Genomic DNA, 21,432 nt, shown 5'->3' with positions numbered 1-21,432 from the left:
TTGAGTCCTTCTACCCGTTAGTAACTAGATCTTCATTCACAGATACTCAGTTTTGAAATGAGTCAGAGGAAAGTTGTCATTGTGTTTTTTTTTATTGCAGTCAGAGTGTCGAGTACAATCAGGACACAATGGATCAGGCTCTGAAGAGAGTGAAGGAAATGCGAGCAGACATGGGCGGCACAGAGATTTTAGAGCCTCTAAAATACATCTACAGTCAGTCCTGTTACCCCGACCACCCCAGACAGGTACAACAACACCTCAACATGCACATTAATGATTTACTGTACAGTTTATCTTAACAGGAAGTGAGTTGCTGTCAAAACAAAGTAATTGTGCAGCATAAGCTAATGCTAACCTATGTAAATGTATCTGTTTAAATGTAACTTATTTGTATGCTTTAGTAAACCAGCACTAAAAGTTTCTCTCAAACTTTATTTCAAGAACCAAAATGTGTGATACACATTTAAATGATTTTCAATTTCAAATATGTAAAATCATTAGATTTACTTGGTAAAAAAGACAGAGTATAGTTCAGTTGACTTCCTGAAACATGGCTTCATATGTCACAATGTAGGCATCACTGTAGACATACAGCAAATGATCTCTGGGGTTATAATTCATATACCTAATATTAGTCTGCATCTTCTTAATGTGAATTCTCAAATCATAGCGCTCTTCATTGGTTTTGGTGTCATAAGAGTAAAAGATCTCTTCTGTTTCTTTGTTCAGGTAACGAGTAGCATAAAGCACGCCACACACCATGAAGGTGTTTGTGACAGTCCTTTTGTGAAGAGAAGTTGACCACGTTTGGTTCAAAACAGGCGGGTTGCTAGTCGCAACTTTACTGATAACTACATTTCCAAAGTTGCTTTTGGACGCATATATAACATAGACGCCTGATTCATCTGTGGCGAAATCCAGATCTGTATAGATGTATGTTGCGCCGAGGTGTGCGAATGGAAACTTGTTGTTGTATCCTGCATCTTTAGGTAAAGCCACAGTACTGACAGAACTAGTCGTCATGTTGAACTGACAGACCGAATTTGTGTCGTAATAGTTATAGTAGAGCGCATTGCCGTACATGACCATGTTTGGCCCCTGAATTGTGTTTGTTGTGGGGTTGGAGTTTGATATATACGTATCTGTTGGTCCTATACCTAATATAATAGTACTCATACTACTGTACTGGCGGATAAAGTTGCCATGTACATTACTACTTGACAGCACCACCAGCCAGTACTTGTTCTCATCTCCTGGAGCAGGATTTGCATCTCGACCCCAAGCACCGAAATTGTAGGATGTTCCATACGCAGTGAGGGAATACGTTCTAGGTCTTGAGACATTGACCAGGCGGCCTAGACCACAGCGACCTAAAAATAAAGCAAAAATGTAAGTCTAATACTTTAATGCAGGGGTTTCCTGCATTTGGAGGACCAACATCCTGCAGAGTTTAGCTTCAAAACACTTGCCTGGAAGTCTAAATCTCATACTGTATAGTAGGTACTACATCTAGGTTCTTTTCATCTGTGTATTCGGACATACTATGTTGGCATCCTGAATAGTAGGGAAGTATTTGATTTTGCAGTGCTTGATGAGCTGGTTTATGTGTGTTTAATTAGGGCTGAAGCTAAACTCTGCAGGATAGTGGCCCTCCAGGAGCAGGTTTGGACACTTCTGCTTTAACGCTTTAGCTGTGGCTTCGTAATAATAGTTTATACGTGCCTGGGGAAAGTGTAGGAGCTGGTGCTGTACTATTGAGCACATCTTTGCACCGTTCCAGGTCCCTCTTAATACGCTGGTTCTCACGCTGTTTCACCATCACCTGTGTGTGATCAAACTTCTCAAGCTCCACCATCGTTTCCTCCATATCCTTAAGCTGTGGGGATGAAGGTTTAAATAAGAACATGCAAAGTGCACATAATTCACAAAATGTCCCAGTGAAATAGTATTCTATTTGATATTAATACTGATTTAAAAAGCTAATTAATATTAATACTGATATTTTTTACTTTGCCTGACACATTTGTACATATTGAAAAGCACTGCAGAAAATAATAAAAACAATAAATAAAAACAGGAAATTAAATGAAATATATAAACTTCATTTAAATACAGTGTATTTAAATGATATAAATTCTATATTTACATTTATTTTAAATAAACTTTTTAATTAAATTAAACATTTGATTTAATGTTATACATTTTAAAAACGATCATGTTCTATGACACCTAACATAACTATGAAACAACATTTTTATAATTTGATCTTTTTTATAAATGAAAATGTATGTCTAAGCAATAAACACATTACATAAAATTGTTATAGAAATGTAAAAGTGCTGTGGTGTAGATAAATGCACCTCTGCAGCAGTCTGTACGCTGAGCTGTTGGTAATTATTGGTGGTCCTGTTGAGTTTATCCAGAAGGTCTTGAATCTCCAGTAACTCTAATTCAATAATGCGTAGAGACACCGCTGCATACAGATTTCCATTGTCTTCTTTTTCCAGCATGGACACATTGTCGAGAAGCTGCCAGATACGATGTTGTAGACCCAACACAAGCCTGTCAATCTCTGTCATCTGCACACAATTGATTTTTCTTCAATAACAGAATTATACAGAATTAAACTGTAAAATGAGTTTTTAACTTTACTGATTTGCAATAATAAACATCACAGTACTATGTTTTGATATTTTTCTACCTTTTCTGAAGTGATGTTCGCAATACACTGTGAAGCAGTGAACTCAACTTCCTTGAGTTTATTCTCAGGGAAAGCAGGATCAGAATTTTGCAGCTCACACACACAGTCCTTCCCTCTCGCTGACTGTGGAGATGAAATAACAGGACAAAGTAATTCCAACATACAAGCAAAATTACACTTTAAAAAAAGTATGTATAACTAAAATTGCTAAACACTTTTTTGAAAATCGTTTCAGAAACAATGTAAAAGAAATAATAATGTTAATATAATGACAGTTAAATTTTACCTGTGATAAAATTAGAGGAATGACGACCATCGAAACAAACATGTTTGACTGTCTCATGTTTGAGATAGAAAAGATTGGGATCTTGTAGCCTTGATTATAAAAAGCAGTTTGTCATGACAGAAGCAGAGATTTAAAGCCAAAAATCCAGGATTGGTCCGTAAGCTGACAGTGCTGACATGAGAAAAATGATGAAATAAGGAAGTTCATGACCTGATCCTGCAAATACTTGGGAGATTGCAAAAGGGTTTGTTTAACTGGTATATATACAACGATCAGGCATAACATTATGAGCACTGACAGGAGAAGTGAATGACACTGATCATCTCTTCATCACGGCACCTGTTAGTGGGTGGGATATATTAGGCAGCAAGTGAACATTTTGTCCTCAAAGTTGATGTGTTAGAAGCAAGAAAAATGGGCAAGCGTAAGGATTTGAGTGAGTTTGAGAAGGGCCAAATGTGATGCTAGACGACTGGGTCAGAGCATCTCCAAAACTGCAGCTCTTGTGGGGTGTTCCTGGTCTGCAGTGGACAGTATCCATCAAAAGTGCTCCAAGGCAGGAACAGTGGTGAACTGGTGACAGGGTCATGGGCGGCCAAGGCTCATTGATGCATGTGGGGAGCGAAGACTGGCCAGACGAGCTAGCTCAAATCGCTCAAGAAGTTAATGCTGGTTCTGATAGAAAGATGTCAGAATACACAGTGCATCAGTTTGTTACTTATAGAGCTGCATAGCTGCAGACCAGTCAGGGTGCCATCCATGTGGATGTACTTTGACACGTACCACCTACCTAAGCATTGTTGCAGACCATGTACATCCTTTCATGGAAACGGTATTCCCTGGTCTCTGTGGCCTCTTTCAGCAGGATAATGCACCTGCCACAGAGCAAAAATGGTTCAGGAATGGTTTGAGGAGCACAACAACGAGTTTGAGGTGTTGACTTGGCCTCCAAATTCCCCAGATCTCAATCCAATCGAGCATCTGTGGGATGTGCTGAACAAACAAGTCTGATCTATGGAGGCTCCACCTCACAACTTACAGGACTTAAAGGATCTGCTGCTAACATCCTGGTGCAGATACCACAGCACACCTTCAGGGGTCTAGAGGAGTCCATGCCTCAAAGTTATTGAACTGTAAGATTTTTAAATGTTTCTTGAGCAGCAAATCAGCATATTAGAATGATTTCTGAAGAATCATGTGACACTGAAGACTGAAGTAATGATGCTGAAAATTCAGATTTGATCACAGGAATAAATTATACAGGTCCTTCTCAAAAAATTAGTATATTGTGATAAAAGTTCATTATTTTCCATAATGTAATGATAAAAATTAAACTTTCATATATTTTAGATTCATTGCACACCAACTGAAATATTTCAGGTCTTTTATTGTTTTAATACTGATGATTTTGGCATACAGCTCATGAAAACCCAAAATTCCTATCTCAAAAAATTAGCATATTTCATCCGACCAATAAAAGAAAAGTGTTTTTAATACAAAAAAAGTCAACCTTCAAATAATTATGTTCAGTTATGCACTCAATACTTGGTCGGGAATCCTTTTGCAGAAATGACTGCTTCAATGCGGCGTGGCATGGAGGCAATCAGCCTGTGGCACTGCTGAGGTGTTATGGAGGCCCAGGATGCTTTGATAGCAGCCTTAAGCTCATCCAGAGTGTTGGGTCTTGCGTCTCTCAACTTTCTCTTCACAATATCCCACAGATTCTCTATGGGGTTCAGGTCAGGAGAGTTGGCAGGCCAATTGAGCACAGTAATACCATGGTCAGTAAACCATTTACCAGTGGTTTTGGCACTGTGAGCAGGTGCCAGGTCGTGCTGAAAAAACAAAATCTTCATCTCCATAAAGCTTTTCAGCAGATGGAAGCATGAAGTGCTCCAAAATCTCCTGATAGCTAGCTGCATTGACCCTGCCCTTGATAAAACACAGTGGACCAACACCAGCAGCTGACATGGCACCCCAGACCATCACTGACTGTGGTACTTGACACTGGACTTCAGGCATTTTGGCATTTCCTTCTCCCCAGTCTTCCTCCAGACTCTGGCACCTTGATTTCCGAATGACATGCAAAACTGAGCAACAGTCCAGTGCTGCTTCTCTGTAGCCCAGGTCAGGCACTTCTGCCGCTGTTTCTGGTTCAAAAGTGGCTTGACCTGGGGAATGCGGCACCTGTAGCCCATTTCCTGCACACGCCTGTGCACGGTGGCTCTGGATGTTTCTACTCCAGACTCAGTCCACTGCTTCCGCAGGTCCCCCAAGGTCACACTTTTTCCTTCCCACAGACTTCCCACTCTGGGAACAGCCTATTCGTTCAGAAATTTCTTTCTGTGTCTTACCCTCTCGCTTGAGGGTGTCAATGATGGCCTTCTGGTCGGCAGTCTTACCCATGATTGCGGTTTTGAGTAATGAACCAGGCTGGGAGTTTTTAAAAGCCTCAGGAATCTTTTGCAGGTGTTTAGAGTTAATTAGTTGATTCAGATGATTAGGTTAATAGCTCGTTTAGAGAACCTTTTCATGATATGCTAATTTTTTGAGATTGGGAATTTTGGATTTTCATGAGCTGTATGCCAAAATCATCAGTATTAAAACAATAAAAGACCTGAAATATTTCAGTTGGTGTGCAATGAATCTAAAATATATGAAAGTTTAAATTTATCATTACATTATGGAAAATAATGAACTTTTATCACAATAGTTCAGTGGTTCTACCTTAATATTATAAAGCGACAAGAATATTTTTGTGCACCAAAAAAACAAAATAACAACTTTTCAACAATATAGCGATAGGCCGATTTCAAAACACTGCTTCGGAGCTTTAGGAATTGAATCAGTGACTATTCTCAGGGATGTGGGATGCGCATTTGGGTGGAATGCTGTCTTCTCTTCGAGCAAGCTGGATGCGCTATGATGACATTCTTCAGACACCGGATATGTGGATAGGCATTCCTCATAGTGATCCCTAGGGGATGCAGTTCTCATTCTCTGTTCTCAGGGAACCATAACTTGAGACGTTTTTGCTGACATGGAAAGTTAAAAATTGTCCTCTTCATAAATTCCATTTTTTTCTTGAATCTTTATTAGTAAAACATGTATTTACATATTTTTGTAATATTGTACTGAAAACATACTAAAAGATTGAGGATAGGGCTGGGCGATATATCGCATGCGATTGTCACGCGCATTTCGTCAGTAAAGCCGGATTACCGCTAAATCGCCATCACCTGCTTTCAAATGGAGCGGCATTTAATAGACAGAACCGTGGTTCACTGACAAGCTACGCAATATCGCGTTCATTATCGCAGATGAATCAGACTGGTGTGCAAGCAGCCTTGCCATATCCTAAATGTAGCTTTGACTTTTTTTGTCTAATAATAGTTTATCAGTTGCTGTGCTTTCACATTTCAAAATAAAAAGGTTATCAAAATTTAGTATAAGCATTGTAAATGCAGTAATACAGTATACATCCTCTCCAGGGATGGGCAGTATTTAAGATACATGTATTTAAAATACGTATTTGAAATACAAAATACTATTTTGTATTTTGTATTTTAAAGCCTTTGGAAAAAATCAAATGTAATTTGTATTTAAATACATTTAAGATGAGTATTTTTGTATTTTCAAAATACTCAAAATACTTTGAGATAGTCAACCTCTTTATCAGGGTGTTGTTTTCATACATCAACTAGTTCAGACCAGACACGCCCCTCCCTCCCAACCCAACATTCATGCACGTGAGCCGCAGCTGTACAACCCAGCCTTGGATCGGCAACTTTTCGATGGCGTTCGGACGAGCTCATTAATATGACGTTGCAACATGCACTCGTCTCACTGAATGTCACGTCTGCATCTGCCGAACGTGACGTCTGCGTCTGCCACATTACAGTTTGACTGCCTGGACGTGACGTCTACGTGACGTCTGCGTTTGCTGCAAGGGTTTCCAGCACATTCCATACACTAATTTGAGCTTTATTAGAAGTAAAAACTACTGGCAAGAATTCTAGCAGCTGCATTATGGACTAACTTTAACTTGTTTATTGAAGATGCAGGACAACCAGATATCGTTGAGAAAACCTAAGATAAGTTTTTTTTAAGCTTTATGATCAGTGGATTGTGTACCAAACAAGCAAAGATTAATTAAATAGATGTCACGTCCATAGAGTGCCCCAGGGATGACGCGTTTTTGTAGGCCAACCCGGAAGTTAGTGGCGCACGGGTTCCCTCAACTGAAAGCCTATTCATTTTTCCCATAGACTTTTGGAAAATCGCAGAAAATAAGCTCTGTGTTTAACAAAGGGTTATGACACTTACACGTTTTGTCTATCAAGATAATCTTTACAAGTTAACACAACATTTATAGATTTTGAAGCCTAAATAAAGTGGTCAGATATAAAAAGCTAACAGTAGGCTATAAACGGACTACAGCACACCATGGTCGCGGATCAACGTCGTCACCACCAAGCTTCCTCAAACTTTATTTAGAAAACAACGTTATTTAAAAACATGCTCGCTGATTATGATCTGCGCTGTTATGAATACTTTTCCACTTTTTCATGAGAAATGCTGTCCAAATGTCCCATTTTTAATGATGATGTCTAAAGTCCCCGCCAAAGGAAGTAACTAGTCCCTTTTAGCAATTTGTTAGCAACCGCCGATTTTAAGACACAGTAAAAGTTTAAAAAAAAATCACAAGCGGGTTATAACTGGTGTGTTTTATGTCATAGATCAAAACGTGAAAGTATTTAGAGGCTTTGTTAACCACAGACCTTATTTCAGGCGATTTAGCAAAAACCCCATTCAAAAAACCCATAAACTTTACGGCGTTGGAACCGGAAGTCCTAAAATGCTAACTCGCTTCCGGGTTTTGCCTACAAAAACGCGTCATCCCTGGGGCACTCTATTGAGAGCAGTGAATGAAGTACAGATAAATTGTGCATTGGCTCACACACTGCACTGAGCCGTGTGAGGACCATGTTCTGATACGTGTTAGCGGAAAAATAAATAAATAACTTCACTGCTACACGTGAATCACGCGTGAACGTCTGACTCGACACTTCACTGCCACACGTGATTTACGTGACATCTGCGTGACGTCTACGCCTCGTCTGCGTCTTAAAATGAATGGATTTAATAGTAAAAAATTAAGACGTCAGTGAGACGTTCAGTGAGACGAGTGCATGTTACAACGTCATATTAATGAGCTCGTCCGAACTTCATACTTTTCTGGAATAAGGTGAGGATGTGCTACTTGTTGATTAAAGTAGCTTGTCAAATGTGTTTGAAGCATTAACGTTACTGCATGTTGGATGGGTGATATCATATGACAATATCGTAGATTCGTAGCGATGATATAAATTGTGAATCGATGGAACTTTTTCTAAATCGTTTACATAGATAGGACTTTCCGCTTTCTCTTTAGCTTTCTGGGGATAAAACATAATAAATTATAATAAATAATAAATAGTTTATAATAGTATAGTAATAATAAAATAATAAAATAGTAATAATACAATTATTATTTTTTGTTTCCTACAGGGCAGGGGAAGGGAAGAGGTATATAAAATTAAAACGAAAGTTTCTAAGTAGTTGCACACATCTAAATGCTTTTTGGCATTCAGAATAGGCCCAGATAGATTTCAGCCTAATAGGGATACCTGCACTGAATCTTCAATTTCACATGTATTTTGTGTATTTTCAAAATACAAAATACTGTATTTGTATTTAAATACATTTTCCCACACAGTATTTTGTATTTGTATTTTAAATACATTTCCATGTATTTACGCCCATCTCTGATCCTCTCCTGTCGTGTCCTCTCTCCATTGCGTCGCTGGCCGAAGCAATCATCGCTTTAGTTTCGATTTCAAAGATATCTTTTATCAATGCCATCAATGTTTTTCCCTTTCTAGATGTAATTATCGAAAAACAGTCTATAAACTATAAATCCACACGAAAACTCACGAAAAATTCAGTCAAAGCAGCTCATGCACGTCAACCAGACCTAATCTGAGAGATCAGCCTAAAAGTTCTCGGTTTCTGAATGGACGGATGGTTTGATTGACATTGTCCCCGCAAACGCTGAGTTCCGGGTATGATTTATATACCATCAACATGTACGTCTTTGATCGATTGTTTGGAGATCGCGTGTTTCTAGGTTCGAGAGCATTTCCTGTTCTGCAAATCCGCGACAAAAGCTCACAAAATTGTGAAAATGGTCTCGTTTGAAAGAAAGCTAAGCTAAAAGATGATACAGAGTTCGTAGCTCTTTGTGGCTGACGGAAGCAGCCCTTATCAAAAGTGCAGGGGTCGATTTCTGTCTTTTCAAAACTGTGGGGGTCCTGACCCCCCTGTCCCCTGTGCCAACGGCACGCCTGTGCAGTACTGAAATCAATTTGCAATCTTCGGCATATAATAAAAGTGCAGATGTTTGCATAAAATTTATGAGGAACTAGGGTTGAACATTTTTTAGGGTGGAACTTTTAGTAGAATTGTTTAACGTTTCTCAACTAAATTTCTTCCTGAATTGCTGAAATAAGCCATATGTGCAATTTTCACATCCTCTTCAACAGACCCCCAAAACAGCATATTTACATAACTAAAATTTTCATCTTAGTGTTTGCGTGGTGGTTTAAAGTACATCTTTGGTCTTTCAGCCCATTCGGTCAACGTGTTCGTCTATCTGCTACTCCTCACAGTCATCGTAGGTTTTTTTCTTTGTCTTGAATTAGCCCACAGGTTTCTACAATTCTAATATCTCACATTTAAAATATTAAAAAATTATGATAGAAGTTGTGTATGTATGACATAGTAATAATCTGATTCATGTTTGTGCAAAATAAACAGCTCTATCTTGACTTTCCCCGCTCTACGGTTTGTGGAAAACATAAAACAGGTCCAGACCTGTAAGGAGAATCGGGATAAATTTGAGGAAAAGGTAAGGTATCAGTTAAGCTTCTTTATAACAGCTGCAACTAAATGGAGACTGCAATGATTTTAGATGTTGTTCATTTAAATTGAGAAGGATCTTGAATTAAGGCACTGTCAATTAACTACTTCCAGTTGAGGAACACAGATGCAGAACTGCCGTTGATGGGAGCCACTCTTCAGAACATCACGGCCTGTCTGAAAGTATTTAATTACCTTCACACAAGTGGACTGTACAACGCCCTCCACCTGCAACAGCTGAACCAGGAACTCACAGAAATCCATCAAATTGTCAATGAAACACACATGCAGAACCCCAACAAAGAGACCAAAACCATACCAAATGATTTCCGAAGTACATTACTATTTGTGAGGGTTTTTTTAGTTTTTTTTATGAAGGTAGGATATAGAAATATAATTGTTTTTAAATGCCATTTAAGGTCCAAAAAAGGTTCTAACCAACTAAGAAAATGCTTAAACTGTGTTACTAAAATTACAGGCACGTGTCATGAGCGCATCATGACCAGAATAAGTTCACCAAGTGTCACCAAGCTCAATTATATCAGCAAGTCCTATATTTCTGGTGCTTGGGGTCGTGATGCCCTTCTAACCAACAGAGATTGCTATTGGGAACACTGTCTGGTAAGTGGACACAAGCATGGCAACACAATCAGGGTGTACAACTTCAGCTGGTCTTGTTAATTTCCCAAAGCAGGTATATAGATGATCAGAGACTTTTACTTCTGCAACCAAGAGAGCAACTCTCAAAAAATGAAATTCATAAACAACTGTATATGAGACAGAGGTACAAATAATCATGCAATTCCCAAAAATGTGAGAATTGACATCAAACAATTAACATTTGTCTTTTTCAAGTCTGCAATATGAGGTACAAAGCTTATAATGAAACCAATGCAACTTATATCACTATCAGACATGACTAAAAATCTGATGAAAATTAATGTATAATGAATTAACTTAATGGCCCTATCATACACCTGGCGCAATGTGACAACAGGCGCAAAGCAAGTGTTTTTTGCTAGTTTCAGTCCAACGTAGTTATCATTTTCATGTCCAGTGCCCACTTTGCTATGGTATCAATCAAAGAGAATCCCACCAGCAAGAAGAATACAGCAGTTTATATAGGATAGGAGCATGGCAAAGCATTCTACAATATGATTGGTTCTTCATATGTCAAACCCTCATGTTACTAGGTAAAGCAAGATCTGCCAAAATCATGTGTTTATTAGTTTGTTGGTTACTCAATATGTCATGGGGCTATTATATTCAGATGTTTGTCTAGCTGTCCCTAAGTTTCATTTCCACTTTTCTTATATTTGGACATGATTCAGACACACACTGACTTAGGCCCATGCAAGGTTTGAGGACATTTAGGATTTAAAAGCATATAAATGTTATTCCTGCAAGGAAAAAGAAATGTTAGTTATGATTAATTAAAAATTCCATCACAGCGCACACACACACACACACACACACACACATTCGTTTTTGTGAATTGTGGGGATATTTCATAACTTAATGGTTTTTATACTGTCCAAGCTGTATTTTCTATCGGCCTACACCAACCCTACACTTAAACCTAACCATCACAGGAAACTGTGTACATTTTTACTTAAAAAAAAAAAAAAAAACTCACTCTGTTTAATTTATAAGCATTACCTCATGGGGACATGAGGTAATGTCATCATAAGTCACCCTCTCCTTGTAATACCTATGTCATACCCATGTCATTATACACATTTGTGTCCTGAATGATATGTCACAAACACACACACAAGGCTGCTGGAACAGTTTGATCTAAGTAATAATCTGGTCGGTTGGATCCTTAACTTTTTAACGGACAGGACACAAAGAGTGAGAGTGAATGGCAGTCTCTCAGAAAAAGTCTGTTCATCAACAGGCTCCCCACAAGGATGCGTACTCTCACCTCTTCTTTTCATCCTGTACACAAATATGTGCCAGAGCAGGGGGAAAACAGGACTATAATTAAATATGCAGATGACTCAGTAATTGTTAGCCTGCTCCAAGATAGTGAAACAGGTCACGGTCCAGTCATCAATGACTTTGTTGAATGGTGTGAGGCGTCTCACCTTCAACTAAATGTAGTTAAAACAAAGGACATGCTTATTGACTTTAGGAAAAAAACAATCCAAACACAAGAAATTACATCAATCAAAGGTCAAACTGTTGAATGTGTCGAATCATATAAATACCTGGGGACGGTAATAGACTCTAAACTTACATTTGGAACGAACTGTGAACAAGTCTGTAAAAAAGGACATCAGCGTTTGTTTTGTTTGAGGAAACTGAATCAATTTCATATTGATAAATCCATCATGATCCTTTTTTATCACGCTTTTATTGAGTCAATCTTATCATTTGCGCTAGCAGCCTGGTTTGGGAACCTCACTTTGAAAAATAAAAACTCGCTTAATAAAATAGTAAAGTGGTCCAGCAGGCTGATAGGTGACCCGCAGCTTAATGTGGAGACCTTGTATACAAAACAGTTACAGCGCATAACTAGTTCGATTTTAAATGACAGTTCACATCCTTTGCACACAGAATTCCAGCTTCTACCGTCAAGGCGCAGGTTTAGAATCCCCAGGTGTAGAACAAAAAGATACAAAAATAGTTTTGTTCCAGCAGCCATTACTTTGAGGAATGAGTTATAGCTTATTGTGTATTTGGTTTTTATGCATTTTACTTTCTATTTGTAGTCATGTATGTATTATTTATTGTGGACCAACAAGAACGTTTTGACGTTGTAGTTTTTTATGTGCTCTGTTTCATATGTGTGTATGAGGACTCTACTGCAAACAAAATCTACCTTCGGGTATAAATAAAGGAACTTGAACTTGAACTTGAACACACACACACACAAATAACTGGCAAACACAACATGAGACGGACAGAGTGCTTATGTTTGGAAAGTCTAGTTTCTTACTGAATACTGTGCAGAATAAAATTTAAACTACCTGCTATTCTTTAAAACATTTATACGAGGGCATTATTCCATGATCAGTAATTCAAGAGGCTGTGTTTAATTGTACTTTTGGCACTTAGATTAAATGATTCTAAGAACAGATGTTCAAAATTACAGCTGTAATAAACTGTGGTTCATTAGTAACTTGTATTTCTCTCTGTTTCTCCAGCTGGTTTCTCTCCAGAAGGCGTCAGGCTGTTGGGAGCTGGACGCCACACTGGCTGATGTGTTTGGGAAGACGGAGGATGAGCTGACCAATCAGAAACCAGCACAGGTGAGAGATGTGATGAAATAATAAGACAGCGATGATTGTGTCCAGTGTCCAGTAACAAATGCAGTGGATGATGGTTTGTACACAGGTGGATGGGTCAGTATGGGCCACTCTCCTGGCTCTGATCTGGTTATACGGCTGTAAAATAGAGCAGCAGGTCGAGTGGCAGTTTGTGGCCATGAAGGCAGCGTCATGGATCGGCTCTCAGAAAGGTGGGATCTCCATTCCTGAACACATTCATTCAGATATCTTCAGTTCTTTGACACACACTGATGATTTGAGTGTGTGTGTGTTCAGTGGGCGATCTGTCTCAGTGTGTGTGTGTGGGTAATGTCCTGCTCGGATGTCATGTGACTGAAGAGACTCTGGGAATCTGAAGACGTCAGTGTTTCCACATCATGTGCTTTAATACAAACACTGTTAACAACTCAACAGCATGGGTTCATCACTGTAATAGCTTTAAATGTTTATAAGATTTATAGCATTAAATTCAGACAAAATGCAGCAAAATCCACCAAAATGCTTTAAAAATGATCCATAATGGAGATAACACTAACTGCACTTTATGCATTTGTAATCATCTTTGTTTTACACAACATCAAGTTAATAAGATTGTACATTTATATCTGTGACTTTACTCCTGTACTTACCTGCTTTGTCCACTAAATTAAACAATTTATATATATATATACAGGGGCTCAACTATCCAGTGTTAGAGGGGTATGCAGCAAAAATTTTGCCCCCCCCCCACTTCTAAATAAATAAGTGTGCCGGACATCATCATGTATGGGTTTGAAATAATAAATGTTTATTTTAAAGTATATCAGACAGCCACTGTAAGCCTACCATAATTATATGGTATATATGTACACATATATATATATATATATATATATATATGTAAAAAAAAACTATTTGTTTCCATGATAAACCAGCCTTATTGCATAAGTAATGTTTTCCAGCTTCTAGTCATTTATTGTGCATGCTACCTTATATTTACCAGTTGTCATTTTACTTTTTTTTTTTACAATAAAATTGAGATGTGTCATGAATGGGATTGGTACCAAAGGGTTTAACCAAAATCTAAATGTAGATAGCAACATTATTTTGCAGTAAGTTAGTAAACACTTGTCAGTCAACATTAATATTTGCAACCCTCCAAGTTTGGTAGCAAATATATGCATGATTCCACGGTAAACCAGAGATATTAAAGTTGTTTTCCAGATTCTTGTCATTTATTGTACATGCTACCTTATATTTTTCAGTTTTCAGCTCAGCAACCTCGGTTTTGCATATTCTAAGCTAGCTACATATTGTGTCTGCTACATTCCCAGTGTTAGCAAATGCTAGGTAGTCTGTTAACATGAATAACGTATTTGCAAGCCTCCAAGCATAGACGTCACATTTTAAATCCTACCTGTTGCCTTTCACCATCCACTTATTTAGCTGCTGTCGCATCCCTTGACATGGCATCTCCTTTTCCCTCTTTCTTTTTCTTTTTTTAGCCCCCGATAGCTTTTTTGCTTTATCCATCTTTTTCGAGTTTCAATTACTGCTGCTCACTCAGCGCTGCGCCCCGCCCACTCGCGATATTACCCTTCTATGTCTAAATTCTATGATGGAATCTTATGAGGGCACCGGCGCCTACTCTAGCCTGTTAGTCCTCTAAAATTTATATAACTTTTTTTTATATATAACTTTTATATAAATTTATATAACTTTTATTATTTAAAAAAAAAAATTAACCATCGCTTTGGCGCCCCCATGGTGCGGCGCCCCTATGCGCCGCATATAGCGCATACCCACTTTTTGCGCCACTGTATATATATATAATATATATAATAAATTAGGGATGCCTCCTAATAGTCGATTAGGCTTAACTTTAGTGCATAGGAAGTGGCGAAGTCACGCGGTCTTGTTGTGACGGACACATCATTAAGCTGGTCTATGTTGTAAATACAGTCCATCGGGCAGGACATCCAAACATCGACCTCAAATATGGCTTGTCATCTGAAACATGTAAGTAGTAGCAACTTTACATGGCCGCTCGCTTTAACGTTAAACTAGTAAACTGTGTTTTCATGTGTTTGTGTGGAGTGTGAATAGTAGCGCGCTAACTACATGAGAGCTAAAATGGAGGCGCCAGTGCGATCACTCTCACTTTAAATACTGTCATTTTTGGTCATGATACAGGTACGAGTAATACATACGTTTCTTACATCTTTTGAAACTGTGAAAAGTTGTGAAAACAACAACAAAACGTTGTGCTTTTGTAATTTATGAAAGCAAAATTTCTGCCGTTTGTCTCTGTGAACTTGAGCGCACCAAAAAAAAAGAAAGAACCGAAACTCCATGTAAATTTTCCTCACAGACATGAAAAATATATCTAATAGAAAGCGAAATGTCTACTTTTAAATGAACCAATTCAAATGAAAAACAACAAATATTCCCAGGTTATGTAATTAATATGAAACAAGAATATAGTCTACTACTGTGGAGATGAAGAGTCAGCATCGACGATTTCTTCTCTGCAGTCGAAAATGCACAAAACACAAGTTTATCAATTAATTATTAGTCGAGGGCAGCCCTATAATATTAATTATGAAAAAGTTTTTTTTTTTAATTTCCTCTGTAATTCAGATTAAAGGTGCTGTAGAATGTATTTTTAAAAGATGTAATATAAGTCTAAGGTGTCACCTGAATGTGTCTGTGAAGCTTCAGCTCAAAATACCCCATAGATTTTTTTTTTTTATTCATTTTTTCAATTGCCTATTTTGGGGCATCATTAAATGTAAGCCGATTCATGCTGTGGCCCCTTTAAATCTCGCGCTCACCGCCCCCCGGAGATTGCGCTTGCCTTAACCAGCATAAACAAAGTTCACACAGCTAATATAACCCTCAAAATGGATCTTTACAAAGTGTTCGTCATGCAGCATGTCTAATCATGTGAGTATAGTATTTATTTAGATGTTTACATTTGATTCTGAATGAGTTTGATAGTGCTCCATGGCTAAAGCTAACATTACACACTGTTGGAGAGATTTATAAAGAATGAAGTTGTGTTTATGAATTATACAGACTGCAAGTGTTTAATAATGAAAATAGCGACGGCTCTTGTCTCCGTGAATACAGTAATAAATGATGGTAACTTTAACCACATTTAACAGTACATTAGCAACATGCTAACGAAACATTTAGAAAGACAATTTACAAATACCACTAAAAATATCATGATATCATGGATCATGTCAGTTATTATTGCTCCATCTGCCATTTTTCGCTGTTGTCCTTGCTTGCTTACCTAGTCTGATGATTCAGCTGTGCACAGATCCAGACGTTAATACTGGCTGCCCTTGTGTAATGCCTCGATCATGGGCTGGCATATGTAAATATTGGGGGCGTACATATTAATGATCCCGACTGTTACGTAACAGTCGGTGTAATGTTGAGATTCGCCTGTTTTTCGGAGGTCTTTTAAACAAATGAGATTTATATAAGAAGGAGGAATCAATAGCGTTTGAGACTCACTGTATGTCATTTCCATGTACTGAACTCTTGTTATTCAACTATGCCAAGATAAATACAATTTTTAATTCTAGGGCACCTTTAAAGGATCCTGCATTGTGTCTTGCCATTCATGTCCTAACCAGTGTGTAACCATGACTATAATGTCACAGGTGTCATGTGACAATGTTATGCGTGTTAGTTAAATAATGCGCATTTTAAAAAATAAATAAAAAATAAAGCTATTTTTACTTTGCCTTCATGATATTGTTACTGTTCAAATGTACATAATTTGAGATATGCGTTGGAATTTATGACATTGTGGTTGATTATATTAATGGCTTTCCGAAAGAAAGAAAAATTTATTAATTTGATTCATGTATATAATTTGTCACATGCTGTTAAAAAACAAATTTAACTATTGAAAGTGTATATTTAAGAGAGTTTTTTTTATTTTAAAAGTCAGATCAAAAGTGGCCACATCAAAATTCTGTGAATATAAAAACCATAAAAGACTGACATTAAAATACTAACTTTTTGGAATTGGAATTGCTTAAACAGTACAGCCTTAAAAAAAAAAAAAAAATCAAAGCAAATGGTCAGTAAGAATGGATATGCATGTGTAGATTCATTTTAATTGTAGCATAAAGAAGAGTTTGTCTCTATAACGTAAACATTTTAAACCACCAAATTTAATGGTAAATGTCTTTTGAACCTGTTTCTCAGATTTTTATTCAAAGAGTTTTCATTCGGTAGGGGGTGGTAATGCAACATCTACGCCGCGTTCTTAGAGCAAAGAAAAAGGAAAAAACAGCATCAGAGCATGAAGTGACTTTGAAAGTAAACACGCCTTCATCTTGAGTGAATTGAAATTATAAATGACACTGACTTATTAATCAGTTATTTTTTATTGATATCATCCAGATTAGAGTGTTTAAATGGCGTCTGGAATCGCGCTGATCTTTGATGAGGAGTTGAGTACGAGGCTGAATCCAGTTACTTATTTATTTGATACTTATTGACACGTGCAGGGATGTGCAGTATTTATGATACATGTATTTCAAATACGTATTTCAAATACAAAATAGTATTTTGTCATTTGTATTTGATATTGTAAAATATTTTGTAAAAAGTTTACATGATGGCATCATAAAAATTCAGCCTCTGCCTACTCAGTGGTTTGCCCAGACATGTTGAGTTCAGAACAGATGTTATGTTTTGGTGTTCATTTTAGTAGCCTAAGCTAAATAGTTTATCACATCATGTTCTTGAAAACTATTATACTGAGCAGCAGCTCCCTATATTTATAATTAACAATCAATTGATTAATTAGTTAGATTCTAGTTGCTATGAATACAGGTGCCACCAGTTGTCTTCTTATGATTGACTTGTTTGTCATTGAGTCAGTGTTGCTGATGCAAAGTAGGCCCTTTGTTACCAAACACCAAGTAACTAAATTAGGATACAAGTCATTCACAAACTGTTAAACACTAAACTGTTGGTTACTTTAAAACTAACCTTCATCTGGGAGATCACATGTGAATATTTGACCTGTTAAAACCACAGTATGTAAATTTCCACTGCTAGAGGTCACTTATCCTTGATTTTGATTTTGTGACTTTAATGCAGTGATGTTTACCATATTGAATACATTTGAGTGTTGAAAGTTGTCATAATGATACTCTGTATGTTCGCTTGGTGGCTGCTATGAGACATAAAACATTTATGTTTTATTAGACAGATGTGGAATATAATGTTTCCATGGTTTCTACAAAATAAAACCGGAAATTGAGGGTATGATGTCATTGATAGGCAACGCACGGACACAGCCCGTGTCCCTAAAATTGCTTATTTCTCTGGATTTAAACATTCTTGGAAACATTTGGGATAAAGTACACAAGTCAACAAAATATATAACACTGTTCTAGTGGATTTTGGATATTTTAATCCAAAACTCCTACTAGTGGTTCAACGGATCACAAAACTCGGGGTTCGGATCATATCACGGTTATTAAGACACGGATTGGATCATTTTTCGGATCAGCACAAAAAAAAAATTGGGGGTGGGGGGTAACTTTGCATTTATTACTTAGCCCACTTTAACTACTCCGATACCACAGCAGAAACTACTAGCCTAACTAATACATTATTAAAGGCAAGTGAACAGACTGTAAAAAGAACAAATACTGTACACCAATTACAAGCATAGATAAATACAACATAAAGTTATAAATAAAGTATACATTTTCATGTACAGAAATGTAATAATTAAATATAAAATGACACTGTTCATTGTATATATTTAATATAGATTAATCTTTGTTAAAGCTGTTTTGTTGTTTGATTTACATGACAGACAACAGCAGGTATTTATAGGTTGCTGTCACTTTAAGACCCCATGCACGCACACATCGGATAGATAGCCTACACATCTGAATTCTCACCTCATTCACTTAAGACATAACCAAATGTGTTTACGAGAATACTTGCCGAGAGGGTTATTTTGACTGACAAATGCGTGTATGTGTCCATCCAAGTGCATTGAGGACCCGAAAGAGAAATCAATTTGGAGTTTGCGAGCTATCTGAAACGCACCTCTTTGTGTGTGCGCGCAAGCCTTGTATGTATGTGCGTCTGTGCGCACCGATAACAATGTGGCGTGCGATACCGAATTAAATCCTCTTTTGCCTCTTTTAGTGCTGGAATGTTTTTTTTTTTTTTTTGTATCTATTTAATGTGTAAACTAGCAAGACAAAACACGTGCAAATGATAACCTTACTCTATTGTGGTGAAGCTTGCAATTGATCTGCTAATCACATGCGTCCTGAACCGTGGGGCTTGGTCCGTACGGATCACGGATCAACAACGATCCGTTTAACCACTAGTACATACTGTGCCTTTTACTGGTTGCATGTGTTAGATTTATTGATTGACTCGAGAAAAGCTGGTGCTATCAAACATTGTTAACTTAATCAACTGAGTCAGTGTAATGGTAAAGGGATAGCTCAATTAATGGAAGGTTTGGGAAGAAATGTCATGCTCCCTTGTAAAAGTATTTTTTTGTATTTTTAAAATACAAATACAGTAGCTTATTTTGTATGGTGTGGCTGCTGTATTTTGTAGTTTATTTTGATACACTTAGAATTAAGGTATTTGGTATTTTATTTTAAAATACATTTTGATGTATTTTTGCCCAACCCTGGACACGTGAACCTCCCCTTTCTGGATAGTCATAGTATCCCTTACAAAAGTGTCATGTACGGTGTACATTTTAGGACATCCTTAAACCTCAGTCACACTACAAAAGCCGTCATGTCTCAGATTAAAAGGCTTCAGTCATTTGACAAAACAGCATCGAGCCTCAGATTGAATGACAGTGATGTGTCTGTCTGCTACTTCTCCATGTCTCCTCACACACTGAGCAGATCTCTTCAAGTCAAACTCCTCTCTGCCCAGGATGGTGTTTCCTGATGAACTCTTACCAGCATATCTATACCCCATCAACACAATCCTCAGCTCTGAGAGATGTTGAGCGTCACAAAAAATACACGAATGCAAAATTATATCGTACTGAGAATCCATAAATATCTACTCTATATAAGCCTCTATTCACAAGATGCAATATAAGCATCCCCAGAACATTTCCTTGAAGTTTCAGCTCAAAATACCCCACAGACCATTTATTATAGCTTGCCAAATTTGCCCCTATTTGGATGTGAAAAAAACACGCCATTTTTGCGTGTTCCTTTAAATGCAAATGAGCTGCTGCTCCCCACCCCCTTTCCAGAAGAGGGCGGAGCTTTAACAGCTCATCAACAACAAAGCTGGAGAATCTCACGCAGCCAAAATGAGGATTGTCAGTAACGGTGTTCAGCCTTACATTGTTCAAACTGGAGTCGACACTGATGGAGAGACTCAAGAAGAAGTTACAACTTTTAGGACGTTTCTGAATGATTAGTGGATAAATTTATGTAGTTGCTGTGGAGTTGATTCAACTCATCCACTAGCATGTGCCGTCATGTTAATCATGGCATCTTCCAAGAATTTTTCCATTTAATACACAAAATAAAAGGAAAAAATATTCAGGAGAAATTTTCTTCTTATTCATATTAAGAACATAGAAAAACAGACCTTCGTAATAATGTAATTTTGCTCTTATTCATGGAGTTAACCGGTTACTAAAGTTCGGTAGCAAGGTCATGCCTCAACATCAGATCCTCAACCCCACCTTCCCTCCTCTTCTACTCATATTAACCCACTATAACCCTTTGGTTGTCTGTTGTTCAGGATCTTCAGAGCTCTTCTGAATGACTGAGATCCCGTCCATATCCAGATCCACTGAATGAACCAATGCCCTGTCAGAACAACAGCTTAACGTCAAACCATTCGCCAACACCATTCATCAAACACATTTATGTTATTTTTTCATTCTAACTAGTGGTTAAATTAAGGGTTAAGGGTTCTTTACATGCAGACTGATATCTTACAGTGAACTGATTAATGCCGCATTGTGCAATATGGTGGAACAATTCTAGTCTATTTTTAGCTTAATTTGGCAAACCTGTCGTTTTTTACATTTGTCTGAAGTAGTGCAGTGGAGAAGATGTTGGTTTGATTTGAGCTGCCTATCTAGACATCATTTAGACATCTTCACACTCCACAATATGGTTCATGTTCCCTCTATCAGAAACAAAATTATGCTGCCTTGAAAGATTTCTCATTTTAAC

General features: G+C 37.5%; 2 protein-coding genes across 2 annotated transcripts in view; both read right to left on the bottom strand.

The window, feature by feature from the left end:
- Positions 1-21,432, bottom strand: part of LOC125246551 — a 224,906-nt gene that overhangs the window by 33,782 nt on the left and 169,692 nt on the right.
- On the bottom strand, positions 117-3,376 carry LOC125246564 (olfactomedin-4-like). The gene is made up of 5 exons (XM_048157519.1): positions 2,988-3,376; positions 2,702-2,824; positions 2,361-2,579; positions 1,723-1,876; positions 117-1,370 (listed from the first exon to the last, which is right to left on the bottom strand). Exons 1-5 carry the CDS (start codon positions 3,042-3,044, stop codon positions 532-534), a joined length of 1,392 nt encoding a protein of 463 aa, XP_048013476.1. The 5' UTR covers positions 3,045-3,376; the 3' UTR covers positions 117-531.

The sequence above is a fragment of the Megalobrama amblycephala genome, linkage group LG15 (assembly GCF_018812025.1).
Source record: "Megalobrama amblycephala isolate DHTTF-2021 linkage group LG15, ASM1881202v1, whole genome shotgun sequence".
Taxonomy (NCBI): Eukaryota; Metazoa; Chordata; class Actinopteri; order Cypriniformes; family Xenocyprididae; genus Megalobrama; species Megalobrama amblycephala.
Note: the sequence above shows the minus strand (reverse complement) of the source record. Positions and strands in the feature narration are given on the sequence as shown.

Excerpts from the sequence above, each read along its gene's own strand:
- LOC125246564 (XM_048157519.1), bottom strand. The coding sequence starts at position 3,044 with ATGAGACAGTCAAACATGTTTGTTTCGATGGTCGTCATTCCTCTAATT. Across the intron at positions 2,825-2,987 it reads TTCCTCTAATTTTATCACAG|TCAGCGAGAGGGAAGGACTG; the intron begins GTAAAATTTAAC and ends TCATCTCCACAG. Across the intron at positions 1,877-2,360 it reads GCGTACAGACTGCTGCAGAG|CTTAAGGATATGGAGGAAAC; the intron begins GTGCATTTATCT and ends TCATCCCCACAG.